Consider the following 16137-nt stretch of genomic DNA (forward strand, 5'->3'; position numbering starts at 1 on the left):
AAAAATATGAATTTCCTTTAAGAGGATATATATATATATATATATATATATATATATATATATATATATATATATATATATATATATATATATATATATAAAATATTTATATATCTTCTGTCAGTGTGTTTACAGCTAGCTAAAACCATCCCATTGGAAAAATGGAGGTAAATTGGTCCTGTCCATGCTACTTTTCAATTCTATTCAGTTCCCATTTTGCTTATTTTTAGTTGTTTTCCCATTTGTATTCTGTTGTAAATAGTTGGTCAGTGTTCTGACTTCTGAGTTAGGCTTCTGGCTTACTTTGCACTTACACTGACCTCTGCAGGCAAAATCTTAAAATTGACAGATTATTCAGTGGCATTCATTGACTGATTGCCTTAAAGATTCTTTAATAAGAAGTACTTTCTAGAAATGTGGTTATGACATACCTCATTTACTCATAATGGCACAGCTTTCATTAAAATCTCATAAGTACATTTGCAGGGCATGAATAATGTTATTTTTAGCAGGCACAAAGTGAAAGTTGTAGAGTTTTAATAAGTATATATGTAATGTACAGTTCAAGCGTCGTTTGACTTATGAAAAGCACTCCAAAATTATTTACATGACAGTGAAGCCAGGTCTACTGCTTTCCCGCTGATTTAATTTAGTCTGCAATGTATTACTGGTGAATTGGTCTCATAGCTATTATTATATAATAATATCTGTGATAATATGAGACCAATTAGTCAAACTGTGTTTTACTACTTCTTCAAATCTGTGTGTGGGGTTTAAAAGGGGAAAATGCTGTACTAATCTTTGGATAGGTGGGCATCGAGGTGACCCGACAAGACTTTTTTAAAGCATCGCGCTTATACCTTCTTAGCTGTCCATCTGCCCTGCTGCATTATTGTAGGAATGGTCAGGCATTTCTCCTCCATTTATCCAGGTCCCCCACAAGCATCTTTCTGTTGGTGCTCATTATCATGGTTTTTAGTCCAATTCCCCATTTGGACATTAAACCAAGTAATAAATTAAAAGGTGCAGTGCTTGTCAGTGATTCCTCAAGGAATCATCTGCATACATTTTTTTTTGTTTGTATTTTATCTTTATTTTCATCTTTAATTTTGTCCAAAAAAGCTGAACCTAAAGAGCTAAATAGTTATATTTGCCTGAATATACCTGTTTTATTCCCAAAATCTAAAAAAAACATTGCAGTGTCTCTTGAGAATGCCTTCCTAAATCGCATACTCTACTGTAACCTAACCACTTGTCAACAACCTTATTACTCTGGATAGGTGCTTACAACAATACAATTTTTCCTGAGCAAACAGCTTATTGTTGGGTATGGTGCTACATTCTTACACAGATCATGTACTTTCGTGAAAATACTTGGACTTGGAATGATTGGTAAAACGGCTCAGTTGATGTGTTTGTTAGGGTGCATAGCTGCACCTTTTGCATTAAAAGGATATATTTATATACAAAAAAAAAACAACAACCAATGATAAAAACCAGTCATCCAGACCATATAAATATCTAATTGTAGTTAAGTCAAGGAAGCTGGAACTAACAAACCAGAGAGGTTATACATCTAGTTGATGCCTTCTTTAGAAGGAATCATTAGACAGAGAGTTGTTTTATCTTACTTAATCTCATCTTTATTTCCATTTAAATATGCGTTACTTCTGTTATGAACATCAACACACTTCAGGTTTGGTTAGAAGTACACTGCTGTGGCTCCATTGTGCCTGCTGTGATCCTAAAATCAGATGCCATGCAGGTGAAGGGTTCTTGCCAGGGTTGGAAATGAGCTTGAGAGACAGCATATTAGGGTTGAAATGACAAATTCACCGGTGGTAAATAAATAATTACTGTTTGTGACTAAAATAAACATTCAGTGAGGATGTAATGCTGTGGTTTGAACTCTTGTATGCGTGCCTCTGAACACGGCTCCTTCCCTGGTTGCTGCTAGCCCTTCCCTTAATAATAGTGTATGGCTCAGGTATATTCTATTGCAGATATTCTACAGATGACAGATATTACAAATTAGCTTGTTTGGGTTTTCTTTCAGATGTTGTACGTTAAGTGAAAGCGTTCACAACACGGTACCTCTGCATATGAATAGTTAAACGCAGGACTTGTTTTTAGGCCACTTCAGTCCACAGTTCTGGTTTTGTTGTTTGCTGCAGGTTTTATCTTGTAATATCGCTTTTGCCAAAACCTACTCCAGGTGAAAATAGTTGCTAGGTATGTCCCGCGGGGAATCCCAATCCTCCAGGTGCTAAAACACTGTGATTGTTTTGTTTAGTCTCATTAGCAGCTTCATTTGAATTGTTTTATATCGGTAAAGCATTGCTCAGCAGAAAATTCAGTTCACTTAAACACTGGGGGAAAAAAAGCAGTAGTCTCACTTGCTGCCACTGCTCCTGCATTGGGACACTGTTTAATGATTGTTAGAACTTTTGGGGTGCTCACAGATACCTGTTTTTTTCTTTTGTCCTGTTTTTACAGTATTTCTATCATGTCAATTTGTAGAGAATACTATAAACTGATTACTGAAAAATGCGGTGAAAATGATCATCATGCACACCAGTGCTTAGCTCAGACTCTATAACAATTCTAAGCAGATGCTTGATCTTAATAACAATCCCTTAGGCATGTCTGTCATTATGGCCGCTTTATTTGAATCCGTGGTGCTTTCATATTGCTGGTGCTTAATGCTGCCAAGTCAAACCTTTCAGCAAACAACAATGCCAAAGTGCACATTTTTTAATTATAGTTATTTGTTTGTTTTTTACATGTCGAAACCGAACATGATGCGTGTGGAACATGACATTGCCGCATAGAGTTATATATACATTCCAGTCTAATTTTAATATTGCAGAAATGGAAGATTCGATGGTGCACCTGCACAGGAAAAGTCAGTCTTGTGCACAGCCCAATATAACTGTTCTTAAAGTGTTACAGATACAGCAATACTAGATATTTTATTATATCTTTTCATTTGGAAGACAGTTTCATCTAAAAGCGACTTATAGTTGTGGTCGGATCCGTGGCGATTCTGGAACTTAAATTCGCAGCCTTTCTGTCACAAAGCACAACTTAACAACTAAGTGGCATTGCGAATTTCTTTTTTACTTATTATTATTTGTTTGAAAAAAAAAAATACGCTATTGGCACATTACAGACAAATCGAAAATGTGTTGTCCAGTTTTGCTGTACTTGGTAGACTTTTGGGAACATTGTCATGAAGGTGCTAAAGCTGAACCGCCTTTGTATATACTGGTTTATGAAAATGTAAAAAGATTTTCATATAAAGCCTTACTGTATATTAACTGTAATAGATTGTTTATTAAAAAACACTAATGAACAGAAATGTCTTGTACATTGTAAAATACAAATGTAGATTCTGTTATTTAAAGACACTTTATAATGCTTTTTTTTTGTTATACATTGTGTTCCTTTTCTAAATGCCATTGTGAATGAACATTATGTACTAAATGCTAAAGGAACCGAATGCTAAAGCTACAGTGTAGCATTCACTATGTTGGTTTGTCTTTTTGTTTAGCAGACGCCAGTAATCAGATGTGATGTATGCATGTTTTCCCTCCATTTCACATGTACTGAGGAGTATCACAGATATAATTCAAGATTTCATTCTTGTAGTCAGCATGGGCCGTTATAATGGAATCAATGGACTTTTTTGCGAGGTCATATTGGCATCCCGTGTAAATGAGTAACGTCAAGTGCTGCACAACTCGATTAGCAGAACTGCAAATTTATTTGAATCATTATTAATCATAATACAGCGAGTGATTATGTAAAAACCGACAGTTTAATGTCTGCATTTAATGTCCAGTGTTGCTCTACTGGAGCAGGGAATTGGTCATTATAAAGAATTTTAAAACTATCCATTAAAAGATTAAGCTTGTTTTACATTTCAAAATTGTTATGTAATCTGCAAAATATACATTCACTCCAGCAGACAGAATGTTTAAACTGCCTCAGAATACCCAGCATGCAGTTCTTCAGTGATACAAGCACATGGATTTGCAACTGTGAACGGGGGGGGGGGGGTCACCTCAGTTATGTGATATTGTGTGCATTCAGTCCTAAGGGGTTTTATTTCTGAGCTTTTACTGTTCATATAACCTCTGCACAATTTCTATATAAGTGTTTGTTTACACTTGCAAAACGTGACACGTTTTGCAAAACTATATCTCATCTTAAAATGGATTCGGGGCAAAGCAATCAAGATGCTGTTGAATTGTAGACTTTTATGTTTAATTCGGTGTATTTAACAAAATCATATTTCATCATCATTTAGGTATTACAGCCTTTAGTATAGTCTCTTTCTAACAGGCAAAATAATATTAGTCCCTACATTTTAACAGGCAAAGTAACTGGACAATATAACAATTATAGGAATGATTTCTTAAGCTTAGATGCAAAATGTGCATTTAAATATCATCTGAATTTCAGAACCCATGTTCATCTAAATGCTGCGATTTTTCTATTTAGATGCTTTACCAAACCTTTACTGCAGCCACTTTAATGTGCAGTTCTATACGTTTTAGAATTTATCCTACAACTTTTATCAGCAGTCACATCATCAACACAAACCATTAATATTTGCCGACTCCTCTAACTGGAGCAAGAGGAAAAAAGAAGAATGTAAAAAAAAAAGTCTGCAATGATTTATAGAAAAAAAAAAATTGCCCAACCCATTAAAGCTAAAAGTCAACATTTCATTCACATCTTGATTGTTTCATTTAAAATCTATTTTTGGTGGTATACAGGAGCAAAATACTTATGGAAGTATATATACAGATTTTTATGTTTGTTGTGCATAAGCCTTTGTTTTTGCTTTAAGCCATTAATGCTCAGTGTCCTGTTCGACAATATATAGCGTATTGCTTCGACATGAAAGTCCAGATTTCAACATTTATTTTGTGATTCAGTAAAACTGGTCCAAAATGTAATGCAGAATGATGGCTTAACCAAAGTTGTTTTGGAAGTCTCTGAAACGTTTGTGAAATTTTTTTTTCTGTCTTCATTAGTCTGTGTTGCATAAGGGGACATCACCTTGTTGGATGTAATTGAGTTTTTTAATCAAAGCACGAGAACATTGTCTTTGGTATCCAAACAATGCAATATGATCACGTTCTCTATTCTGGTCTTGAAACCAGTCACTTTGGAAAGGAATGTTACACCAATTTCCTTCTTATTTTTTTCTGCATGTAGGTAGAAAATTCTGTACAGAATGTATGAAGTATGATGTACACAAAATGTATATTTCCTATTCTCTGACAAAATACTCAGTATATATTTTAACAGTGGTGGAGTTACACAGTACTTTTGATAACTAACATATTGTACATTCAATAGCTTATATTTATGATATACTGTGAAGCAAACTAATATTTCTGTAGTGTTTGAACAATGGTGAGACATGATGACATCACGGTTTGGATGTCATTGTTGCTCAGCATCTTAACATTGTGAACATAACATGCCTGGATTGTGTAATAGCTCTAAGTGGATCAGCTGATCAGGGTTGGGGTGCAGATTTTTTTATTTTTGTCAAACAGAACAGTCAATGATGAAGTCATGGTTCTTTCTAATGCTCAGTGATTATCAAGTAATGATACAAAAACAATAACAGACCAAGTCATGGTTTTTTAAGGGCTGTCGCATAGCTAGACTACATATTTAAGTATATTTTTAAAGGCATCAAAAAGTACAGTCTACAGAAATTTGCTCTTGTGGAGCAACATCACCTATTAGTGACAGAACAAGGTGATTGCCCCTTGCATTCACAGCACTTTTAATCTGCTAATGTCTTTGTTTGTTTATTGTCATGATGTTCTACTAATAACAATTAGCATAGTGATGTAAGGGTTATGGTTTAATGGTTTTGTGGGAGTTCAGATTAAATGCAGTTCTGTAGTGAGCAGGTTATAAAAGATATGTTTTAACATTGTTTTCCCCATAGTTAGGACCCAGAGGCATTTGTTGGGGGGTGGGGGGTGTCTAACTTAAATAAATGGCGATTTTTCTTCTCGTTGGTGGAGTTGAACATATCCGACAGTTTCGAAAATGTTTCTCCATCTGATATAGGTTTTGTATTCATTTTATAATCCATTTTAGGATTTTGTGATTAGAACAAGTGTGTTCCTCTTGTCTTTTTCTTGAGGCCAAAAAAGTTATTCTTATCATTACTTAACCAGCAGGCAATCTTGGTTATATATTTATTCTTTTCACATATTTCTATATTTATTTTCTATATTACAATTCTGTATACTAATTGACTAATTAAAGATATTAAATTTTGTTTCCACTTTGAGAATATTTAAATCTATTAAATCAGGAAATATAAGTGTTTGAGGTGAGTTCTGTTGGCTACAGAAGAGATTCAGTATTTTGGGTTTAAAAGCAATCATCCAAAGCAGATAATAGAACGATAAAGAAATGTTGTTTTAAATAGAAGATTTTAGGGCCAGTTAATTGTGACTGATCTGGTTTCTGTGACCAATTCTGAACCTTAGATTCTCTTTAGGGAAAAGTATGGGGGAGGGAAAATGTAACATTAGCTAAAATCTGAACAGTGTTATGTATGAGATGTGTTTGGTCTTTTTTTTTTATCAAGGTAACAGATTAATTAATTTATATGGAGATAAAAAAAACATTCATATGTTCTTGAGTTTTAGAATCATGTGGATTTATTTCTGAGCTTTTTTTTTGGAATCTGTTGAGGGTTTTTTTTGTTGTATTTTATGTTCTTTTTAATGTATTGACTGTTTTTATTGAATGGTTTGTAACCAAGGTATAAATGTATAAATACAAATATAAATGACTTTAAGAGGATGTAATGTGCTGTGAAACAGAAAAATCTGAATGTATGTTTTGTGTTAGCAATCTGACAACTTAGTTCAGATGTATGTTGGTTTACAATGAATTGTATGTTTTTGGTAGCTTTTGAAATCTGGAAAAAAAAGAAGAAGAAAAATATCTGTGTTAGTTTTGCATGGGTATGTAATGTAAATGTCACACTGAAGAAAACTAAAGGTTGATATTCAGGGGTTTTGTTGCCATTAAATTTTTAAACTAATTTGTCATGTCGGAACTTTTGCCACTCTCAATGTAAAATTACAGGATCTAAAAATGTAGGGAAAAATAATCAGAAATGTAGTGGGGAAAACAGTAAAAATAAAGAACTAACATTAATATTTGCATAATTGTGCACATCTCAATACCGACATTGTTGAACTACTACTTTTGATTTTATTACATCACTCAGTCACTCCATCAGTGTGACCCATTATGACATGGAAGTATTTTACTGCTCTTTCTTTAATCGTTGTAGAGTCACAAAATTCTCTCCCGTGAACAGTTTTCTTCAGGTCACCTCACAGATTTTTTTTTGTTGGATTCAGCTCTGGGCTCTAGCTCTAGTTTTGGCTCAGTCATCTAAAACGTTTGAACTTCTTTTGGTTAAGCTGTTTGTTTGTTGACTTGGATGCATGCTTATGCCATTGTCCTAAATTATGTGAAACTTGAAGGTTTTGCTTTGAAATCCACTTTAAAAATCATTTCTAGTTATTCATGATTCCTTCCACTTCGGAAAAAAAGATAAGCAGCCCTAGAGCATAGTGCTTCCACCACCATTCTGCACCATTGGTATGGTGTTTTTTCAGTAAATATTTATTTTGTTATTTATTTAAGTATACAATTTGGAATGATGGAATTATTATACCTTTTGGAATAGTTCTTATCGGATCATAACACATTTTGCTACATGGTTTAAGGTTATTGATTTGAGCTTGGCTGTTTCTTGTGATAAAGAGTTTTCGTCTATCCACTATAACCCATAACCCAGATGTGAGGAGGATGAGATGTGTCCCTTGCAGGGAGTGAACCGTACGTGCCAGATATAGCTCCATTAATGTTGCTGTAGGTCTCTTGACAGCCTCCCAGGTAAGTTTTTGTCTTGACCCTTTATTGTTATTGGTGGGGAGTTTCATCGGTCTTATTCCTCTGGTGCTCTGTGTTGTCTGTTCACTGATAATATTTTTTATGGTGTTCCATGGTATATTTAATGTTTTGCACATTTTTTATACCCCTCTCCTGATTCATACCTTTTAATAAGTGCGATAATGTACGTGTTGTAAACTGGCTAATAGCTTCAGCCGTCGTTTAATACCAAGAATGAAGGAAATCCTACAGAAACAGCTGATCTTTGCCTGAAGGTAATCAGAATAATTTCATTGATAACAGCTGTCTGAAATTTACTTTTGAACATGAGATTGAATGTGATAAGTTCATTCTGAACACAGCCATATCCTTAATTATAAAAGGGCTGTGCACACTTTTGCAGCCAGATTATTGCATTTTTTCCTAAAGGATTTCTGATTGTTTTCACTTTAATTTTTAAATATGTAATTATACACTGGGGTGGAAAATCTCTGACATGATTTGTTATGATTGCATTATTTTTTACACCACAATTCAGTTGTTTTAACAGGAATGTGTAGACTATCTAATATATATGTTAGTTTTGTGTGACTGTCATATAAGTGTCATATTACCATATTTTATGGTCCTTTGGTACCTTTAACTGTGAGGCTCTTGTTCTGATTCCTCAAGGAAAGATGTATGTTGCATGAACGTAATTGTCTAATGTTGTGAGGCGTCTCTGAAGTTCTTACCAGCAAGAACTCAAAACTGCTGAATCTATTTTGAATCTAAAGGCTATATTACATACAAGAGATTAGGATCTTAAATAGAGATTAGGATGATCAGTATATGCTATTTCTATATTTTTTTTCTTTGTTTATATTGTTTTTTTCTTTTTTTTTCTTTTTGCGCACAATTTTTCAAATGCAACCTACCACTGAACTTCACTGTATACAAACCAACTACCTGATAGAGATGTACATGGTAATTTATTTTCAAGTTGATTATATACGGTGATAGTTTGTGACTCAGTTACCTTCATTTTATGGATTAAATCAGGTGTTGTATGTAGCCATCAATGCAATGGATTGTGTCCCTCCTTAATTACATAAAGCCAGAGCTTTTCCAACTGATAAAACTTTGACAAAAAATTACTCTACACATACAGTAATAATTGCTATATGTTTGTGACCACTTATAAAAATGTTTCTTATAGCAGAACTTTGTTTATCTTCATTTTGATTATATCATTTGCCACCTTGTCTTGTGCCCTCAATTAACTGTCCTCTTTGAAATGTATAAAGGTTTGATAGATTCTCATACATTGATTTGTAACACTGGATATAACAACTGAACTGTTTTTAAGTTGAAATGTCCTTTGAGTTTACAGTTTTTTTACATTATCTGAAATTTTAATAATCAAAAATGTTTAAATGAACTGTACAGATTCCTTGGTTCAACAAAATACAAATGTGCACACGAAGAATACTTTTGTGTCTGTCTTTTAATACATGAAAATGTGACAAAAAATAATAAACATTTCATTTTCCTATGAATGTTAGAGACGTGTTTAAATCATTTGTAATGATAAAAGTTTTCCTTTACAAGTGTTACCGTTTTATTATTTCGCTCAGATGTAGTGTTAAAACCCTTGTTTTTAAATCAGCAGTTACCTTTTGTGGCCATTAGATGGTGCCATCGTGTTACTTTTTGAAATGCACTTATCGATATTTACAAACAAAACAAATTATAATGAAAACGAAAAAAAAAAAGGGCATTGATACTTAAATCTCAGTTTTCTGTAAATAGTAATCATGCATTTCTGTTCCATTTTCCTATTCTACTGACTGGTAGAGACTCATGAAGAGTAAATAAGAGTAAGCTAAATAAGAATGGAACCATGTCCCAGGCCATTCCTGTTGACAATTATAGCTCCAGTTTATCATCCATTCCTGTATTGTGTTTAAAATGAATATTAAATTTTTTTTACTGCAACTCTCTGAGGGATTTAACCCTTGATTGACCCTGTTTCGTCATGTATTGTGAGGTGAAAGTTTGCAGCTTGTCTGTCCAGCTAGTGATACTTAGACTGTATGTTTTACTTAACATTGAGTGCTACAAACAGAAGCCATCAAGCATCTTAAAAAGCCTGTATTCCCTAGGCACCTACACCTGTTACACTAGCAATTTCTATAAAACTCGACCGATGTCAACTTTGAAAAGACCATTTTTATCTCCAAGATCCTACAAAGGTTGTAACTTGTAGCAGCAAAGCTTATACTTGTATAATTTAATATACTATTCTCCAAGTATGCCCATAAATCTCTAAAGACCATGAAAAATATTGGATAATTTTTATGACATGTAGTTTTACCTTCTGATCCAAGTCCATTGTGCACTCTAAATGAAAGGTCTGTAGCGGGTTCAAGAAATCTGCCCTCGTGTGCAGTTTGCATATTGATCCATGATGGATATGCTCGGATGGATTGGCCGGCACAGTGTCTTTAGTAGTGTTTGTCTATGTGCAATCTGCCACCTGGGATACAAATTAGTCAATTCTAACTCATTGCAATGAGGGCTAAAAGAAGGACGAACATAAATGTTTTAGAACTACTTGATTTTCTACTGGTTAAATGTGCAATAATGTTAAGTGGAGAGAAAAATGTTAAATAAAGTCATATCTCTCTTTCTCTCTTTCTCTCTCTCTCTCTCTCTCTCTCTCTCTCTCTCTCTCACACATATACACACAATGTCTTGTTGGCATTGGGTGCAAGGCAAAAGTACCCAGTTTGATATATTAGTCCATTGAAGAAAACCATGCACACACACTTATTCAAGACTTAGAGGCAATGAAGCCTGTACGAGCTTTAATTACCCACAATTCTCATTGCCCAGCTGATGGAAACCTGGGAGAAAACCTTGGCAAATATGTAATTAACATGCAAAACTCCACACATACACTTGATGACCTCACAATTGACCTCTAAATCTGTAAGACAGCAATGCTGCCCATTCTATCATCAAAGCAAACATTTTTATCTTGCAATTCAAGCTGCTATAGTTCTATACTCAGTAAATACAGTGTGATTAACACAGGGAGAAGCGACGGGAACTGATGTTCATCTTTGTGATGCCGATGAGCTTGAGTGGTGCAGAGAGGCCAAATCCAGATGTGACAGGAACATCACAAAGCAGGTCCAACATCTCATAGCGCTCCTCCAGCTCAAACGTAGCATCATTTAACATCTTGCGATGCTGTTTACAAGCCTGCTCAATTTTTACCTTGTTAAGATCACCATGCAGATGAATAAGCTGAAGAGCTAGGTGCTGGTCCTGTACACGCATCTCCCTCTGTAGGAAATAATGCAAACTGCATTACAAGTAAAAACAATAGCAAATGAAACAACTAACATACTTAATTTTAATGTCAAGCTAAAACAGAAAAACAACAGATATACTGTTATACCCTGCAAAGACCATGGTCATTCTTCTACATTTTTAATTCAAAGCAGACTTGTCTTAAATTCATTTGCATATGTAAACCAACAGTTTGAATTTAAACAAAACAATGTGCAGAGCTCACCAACTCTTTTCTAAGCCACTCCAGTGCTTCAGTCACACTTCCAAAACCTTTCAGCCTCTCAGATGGATGTCTTTGGAGCTTGTTTATAGGAAAGTCCACTGATAATTTTGTCCACTTCAGAGAACTCCAGGATCGTATCTGTGCTTCTTTAACAGCCACTGAGGTCTCCAGAGCTTTGGGTCTTTTGCTCTCTAGTTGAAACCGCCATTGCATATGTGAAGGCCTCTTTGTCTCAAGATGTAGCTTCTCAGTCAAAGCCTTCAAACTGGAGAGATGGTCATCTTGAATCACTGAACCACTACTGTTCTCATCTGGATTTTTTAGGGTTACCCTTAGGGTCTGTGGGATTGACATCGTCTTTATGGACATTCTAGCTTAATGCTTACTGAAATGTTCACATATGCTGAAAGATAAAGTGAGAAAGGTGGTAACTCGTTATTAGCTTGGTTTTTAAAAGCATGTGAAAAAAATGCTATTTAGAACTTTACTTTGGTTTTAATTTGACTTTGGTTGTTTTAGTAATAACAAAATGGAAAAATCATTCATTCCTACACTGTCAATGGCATATGAAAGAATTTATGCATTAATAATTCATGGTAAGATCATTATAAACCATTAAACCTGGAAACAAACACATCAAGTAACTATACGCAAAAAAAAATAATAAAAAAACCAAAAAAAAAACATTATTAAAAAAAAACTTATTATAAATTAAATTAAAATATTAAACACTGAATTAAACATTCAAATCCTAAAAGAGAATACTTTAGGAATGAGTTCTGTTTTAAAATGAACAACCACCTGTGGAATGAGGAAGTTACGAACCAATGTACACTCTGGTTATTGAATGAAACAGATTTTTGTATAAACAAAAAAGTCTCATGACCATGGTATAAGTCTGTGCCACAAATCAGGAATGAATTGTTCTATTGTGGAAATCAGGCCCATGTTCAGGCTAAGGCTAAAAATGGAGGCTGCACTAACTCTTCTTCCAGTAATGTTTGTGGTTTTCTTATCTGGTGTTTTCACAACAAAAAAAAATTTACTTATTTGAAATAAATACATTTATTAATTTACAATTTCATATGACATCATATGAACTTTTTAGGTTTTTTTTTAATTAAAGTAATATTTTGCCCAGGTGCTGCAATATAATGATGTATTAATAATTCTAATAATTACACATAAGAACACATTTTAATTTCACTGCTATATAAGCAGGACCTGTTTCCTAGAATCTTTGGCTCAAGTTTACTGGCTCCTGAAAAATTAACAGGGAAGTAGGACACAGCAGCTGCCTGCTAAACTGGGAACCCCTAGAGTCCAGCCAGACTCTGCATCTCTTCAGTTTTTGTTTCATCTGGGCCGATTCTGATCAGAGGGCATCTGTCAGTCCCTTAGGACAGGTTTAATCAACAGGGCTGTAGTCTTCAACTAATTTTAGAAAGACTTTTTAGGAGGCCCTGTCTTCTACAAAAACGCTAGCACATTCTTGTGTCAATAAACAATAAATTGCAGTGACATGGAAATGCCTTAGGAACGGGTTTTGGATTATGTGCTTGAGTGAACATAGTGATAGTCATCACTAGGAAATGGGCCATTACACCTAAACTCATTTCTAGGAATTTGTGCATGTAGCAGGATACTAGGTGGCAGTGTGTATAGAGATAGGGTTGTTTTCTTATTTATAAAATGATCCGATCAATGTTAATCATTTAATTTGTAAAATGACATTAAATATTTAAAGCTTGCATGGTTAAAGAAGTTGTTACTGACTATTATACACGTCTACAAATTTTTAAATGCTTAAGGCTTATAAACAGTGGAATTACATAGATTTATTTCAAAATATGAATTTAACCAATAAGCTTTTTGTTTTAAGAACTGGTGACTTTCACAGTATGTATTTGAAACTGGTTAAGAGGTCTTAAAAATAATAAGACTTAATAGTGTTGAACATTTTAAATAGTAATGAGTTCTGACTTGTTAACACTTTACATAGTCACATTTACTAATTTTAGTCACAACTAATAATACAAATACAGGAAATGAAATGTATTTTCAACAAACAAAATATATATAACAAACACAACAGTCTTTGCTTTCATATAGATTGTTTACTTAATATCATTACAAAACACAGTAGACTGTAGACCAGCAGGACAGTGTCCCCATGATTTGATGAGCTGAGCAGCTTTTGCACCTGCAGCCAATTACTGTACAGTACCTTATCACAGTCAGGATATTTGTATTCAGTCACTTGCAAAGTAATAATGATGGAATATCAAATAAAATGCACATTGTATGAAAATGTTTAAGACACGGCCCCTCACAGATCTATATTAGTTCTGTCTCGCTATCCTTGTGAGGACTTTGAGTGACAAATTATTGATGCTTTGTATTATTATTATTATTATTATTGTTATTATTATTATTATTATTATTATTAATGCTATGCCTATATTTAAACCTAATCCCAACCTTGAACTCAGTAGTCCATAGGGAAAAAAAAACGCAGCTCATAGGGACCATATGGTTAAAACTGATAGATTTTGCTATCCTTGCAGGAATGATGGTTCCATGATGCACCTGAAATGTTCAAACATTAAATACTTGGATCACTCTCAGCTACATTACAGATAAATTGGAATAAAAGCAGGGTGTGAACGAACCACTTCAGGATGATAGCAGGCTGAATCTGGCAGGTATCTCGACTCATGCACACGCACCTAAAATAACTATAGACGCCACTGCTGTAATCTTATGTATACTCCTAATGCGCCATCTCTCCAGCACAAGACTGCATGACGTGCAGTCCACCAGGGCTGTGCAGCAATGGGTAGTGAATGCAGCAATAACATAATAACCCTTTATACAGCAGCTGTGGAGTGATCTGATATGCATGCAATAAATAACACCTACCTCATGTGTCGGTAGGCATGATTGTGGGTGCGTTTTCTCAAGCTGCGTGGCTCATCACTCCCCCGCAGCCGCCAGACTGAGAGACTCATACATGCGGGTGGGGGCACAAGCACACACGCACACGCACGCACACACACACACACAAACACACACACACACACACACACACACACACACACACACACACAGACACAAAAACACACACACACACACACACACACACACACACACACACACACACACATACACACACACATGTTTTTGCTACATGGTGGGGACTCCTGCCTGGGTGGTTACTCGTGGGGACACCGATTTCTAAATACATTAAGGCCACAATTTTAAGTCAGACGTCTCTTTTGGATTTATTTTCAGAAATACACAAGTTTAGAGAGCTAAATTTTTGTCTGTTTTTTCTATTCTAGTGGGGATGTCCCTATTTCGTCTTACCACCAACCACCTCTAGGTGTCACTATTATAAATTATCTGCAGATTATCCAATTTATATGCAATTATAACTTTGTATAACTTTAACGAAGATGAAGATTAAGTTCACACCATAACTAAAGTGTTGTTTAAAAGGGAGAATTTAACTGTTTTTGTTTCTTTATTTTTTTATTTGTATTTGAATAGACAATTTCTAAGAAAGTAAACAGTAAAAAAGCCTTACCTCACCTTCTGTTTAACACATTCAATTCTCTTCAATTCTGAGAGTCTGAAAAGTTCCACATTTTAGTATCTACAACACTTATGTTATATGACAAGCAGGAAATGTTCATGTTTATTTACACCATAATGGTCTAAAATAAATAATGATCTGTGCACACTGGAATCTACTTAAATTAAAACAGAACATGCATGTGATCAACCGTGTTGCAGGATATATTGCTAGATAATACATCTATATAAATATTAGGTATAAGTAGAAGATATTTGTATTATTATATGTACAACCATGATTAACAACAACCTGAAAAGTTTGGACATTTGGGCAATTCCACAAAAACAAGAATCTTTGACATCTTAATTGTCTTTAACATTTATTTGTCAGCAACTTGAACCAAAATGTTTCTGAACATTTTGCCTTTAACAAACATAAAATTTTTTAAAAAAACATCCATTAAATTCTTTTTTTTTTAAATAAAATTAGATTTTTTTTTTACAGAAAATTTCACTGCCTCCCAACCTCTCCTTTGAAGTGCTGCTGGGGATTTTTCAATGCACTCCATGCACTGGCCTTTACCAGAAACCTTGCCAGACCTGATGTAGTCCATTAGAGTCTTTTCTACAGCCTGGATCTCCTCTGTAGACCACTTTCTCCATGGGTTTTGTGAAGATCCTGAATAAAATAAAAGTAATTAGTAATTGTGATAAAAGTGACTCATAACATATCATATAATTTTGCCTCTAGCTTTCCCATAATTCCATACATTAGCTGACTACATACCTGCAGAATTTGAGGGTGGAGGTGAAGCATTGTTTTCAGAGTCTGATCCTTCACTGTTCATCAGTACTATCTCTAGTAAACACAGCAACAACAGAGAAAATTATTATAGCTAAATAAGTGGAAAAATATTTTTTCAACTGCTACATCCATCAAATAATCTATAACCAACGGTGGTGTTTCTGTTAATCATAACATGGAATTTGAGATTTTTAAAACATCTTTATTTACTCAGGCCTGTTTTACTTAA

The 16137-nt window shown here is 34.4% G+C and overlaps 1 protein-coding gene across 2 annotated transcripts; it reads right to left on the reverse strand.

Annotated features, from left to right (window-relative positions):
• Window positions 1-4490: 4490 nt before the first annotated feature.
• fam167aa (family with sequence similarity 167 member Aa) lies at window positions 4491-14685 on the reverse strand. Of its 2 annotated transcripts, none has more exons than XM_083545526.1 (3): window positions 14447-14685; window positions 11525-11927; window positions 4491-11292 (listed from the first exon to the last, which is right to left on the reverse strand). In XM_083545526.1, the coding sequence occupies exons 2-3, from the start codon at window positions 11891-11893 to the stop codon at window positions 11029-11031; spliced, it is 633 nt and encodes a 210-aa protein (XP_083401652.1). In that variant the 5' UTR covers window positions 11894-11927; window positions 14447-14685; the 3' UTR covers window positions 4491-11028. The 2 variants fall into 2 exon arrangements, with proteins under 2 accessions (XP_083401652.1, XP_083401653.1); XM_083545527.1 differs by lacking the exon at window positions 14447-14685 and adding an exon at window positions 14197-14361.
• Window positions 14686-16137: the final 1452 nt, after the last annotated feature.

Source organism: Silurus aristotelis, assembly GCF_946808225.1.
Source record: "Silurus aristotelis genome assembly, chromosome: 6".
NCBI lineage: Eukaryota > Metazoa > Chordata > Actinopteri > Siluriformes > Siluridae > Silurus > Silurus aristotelis.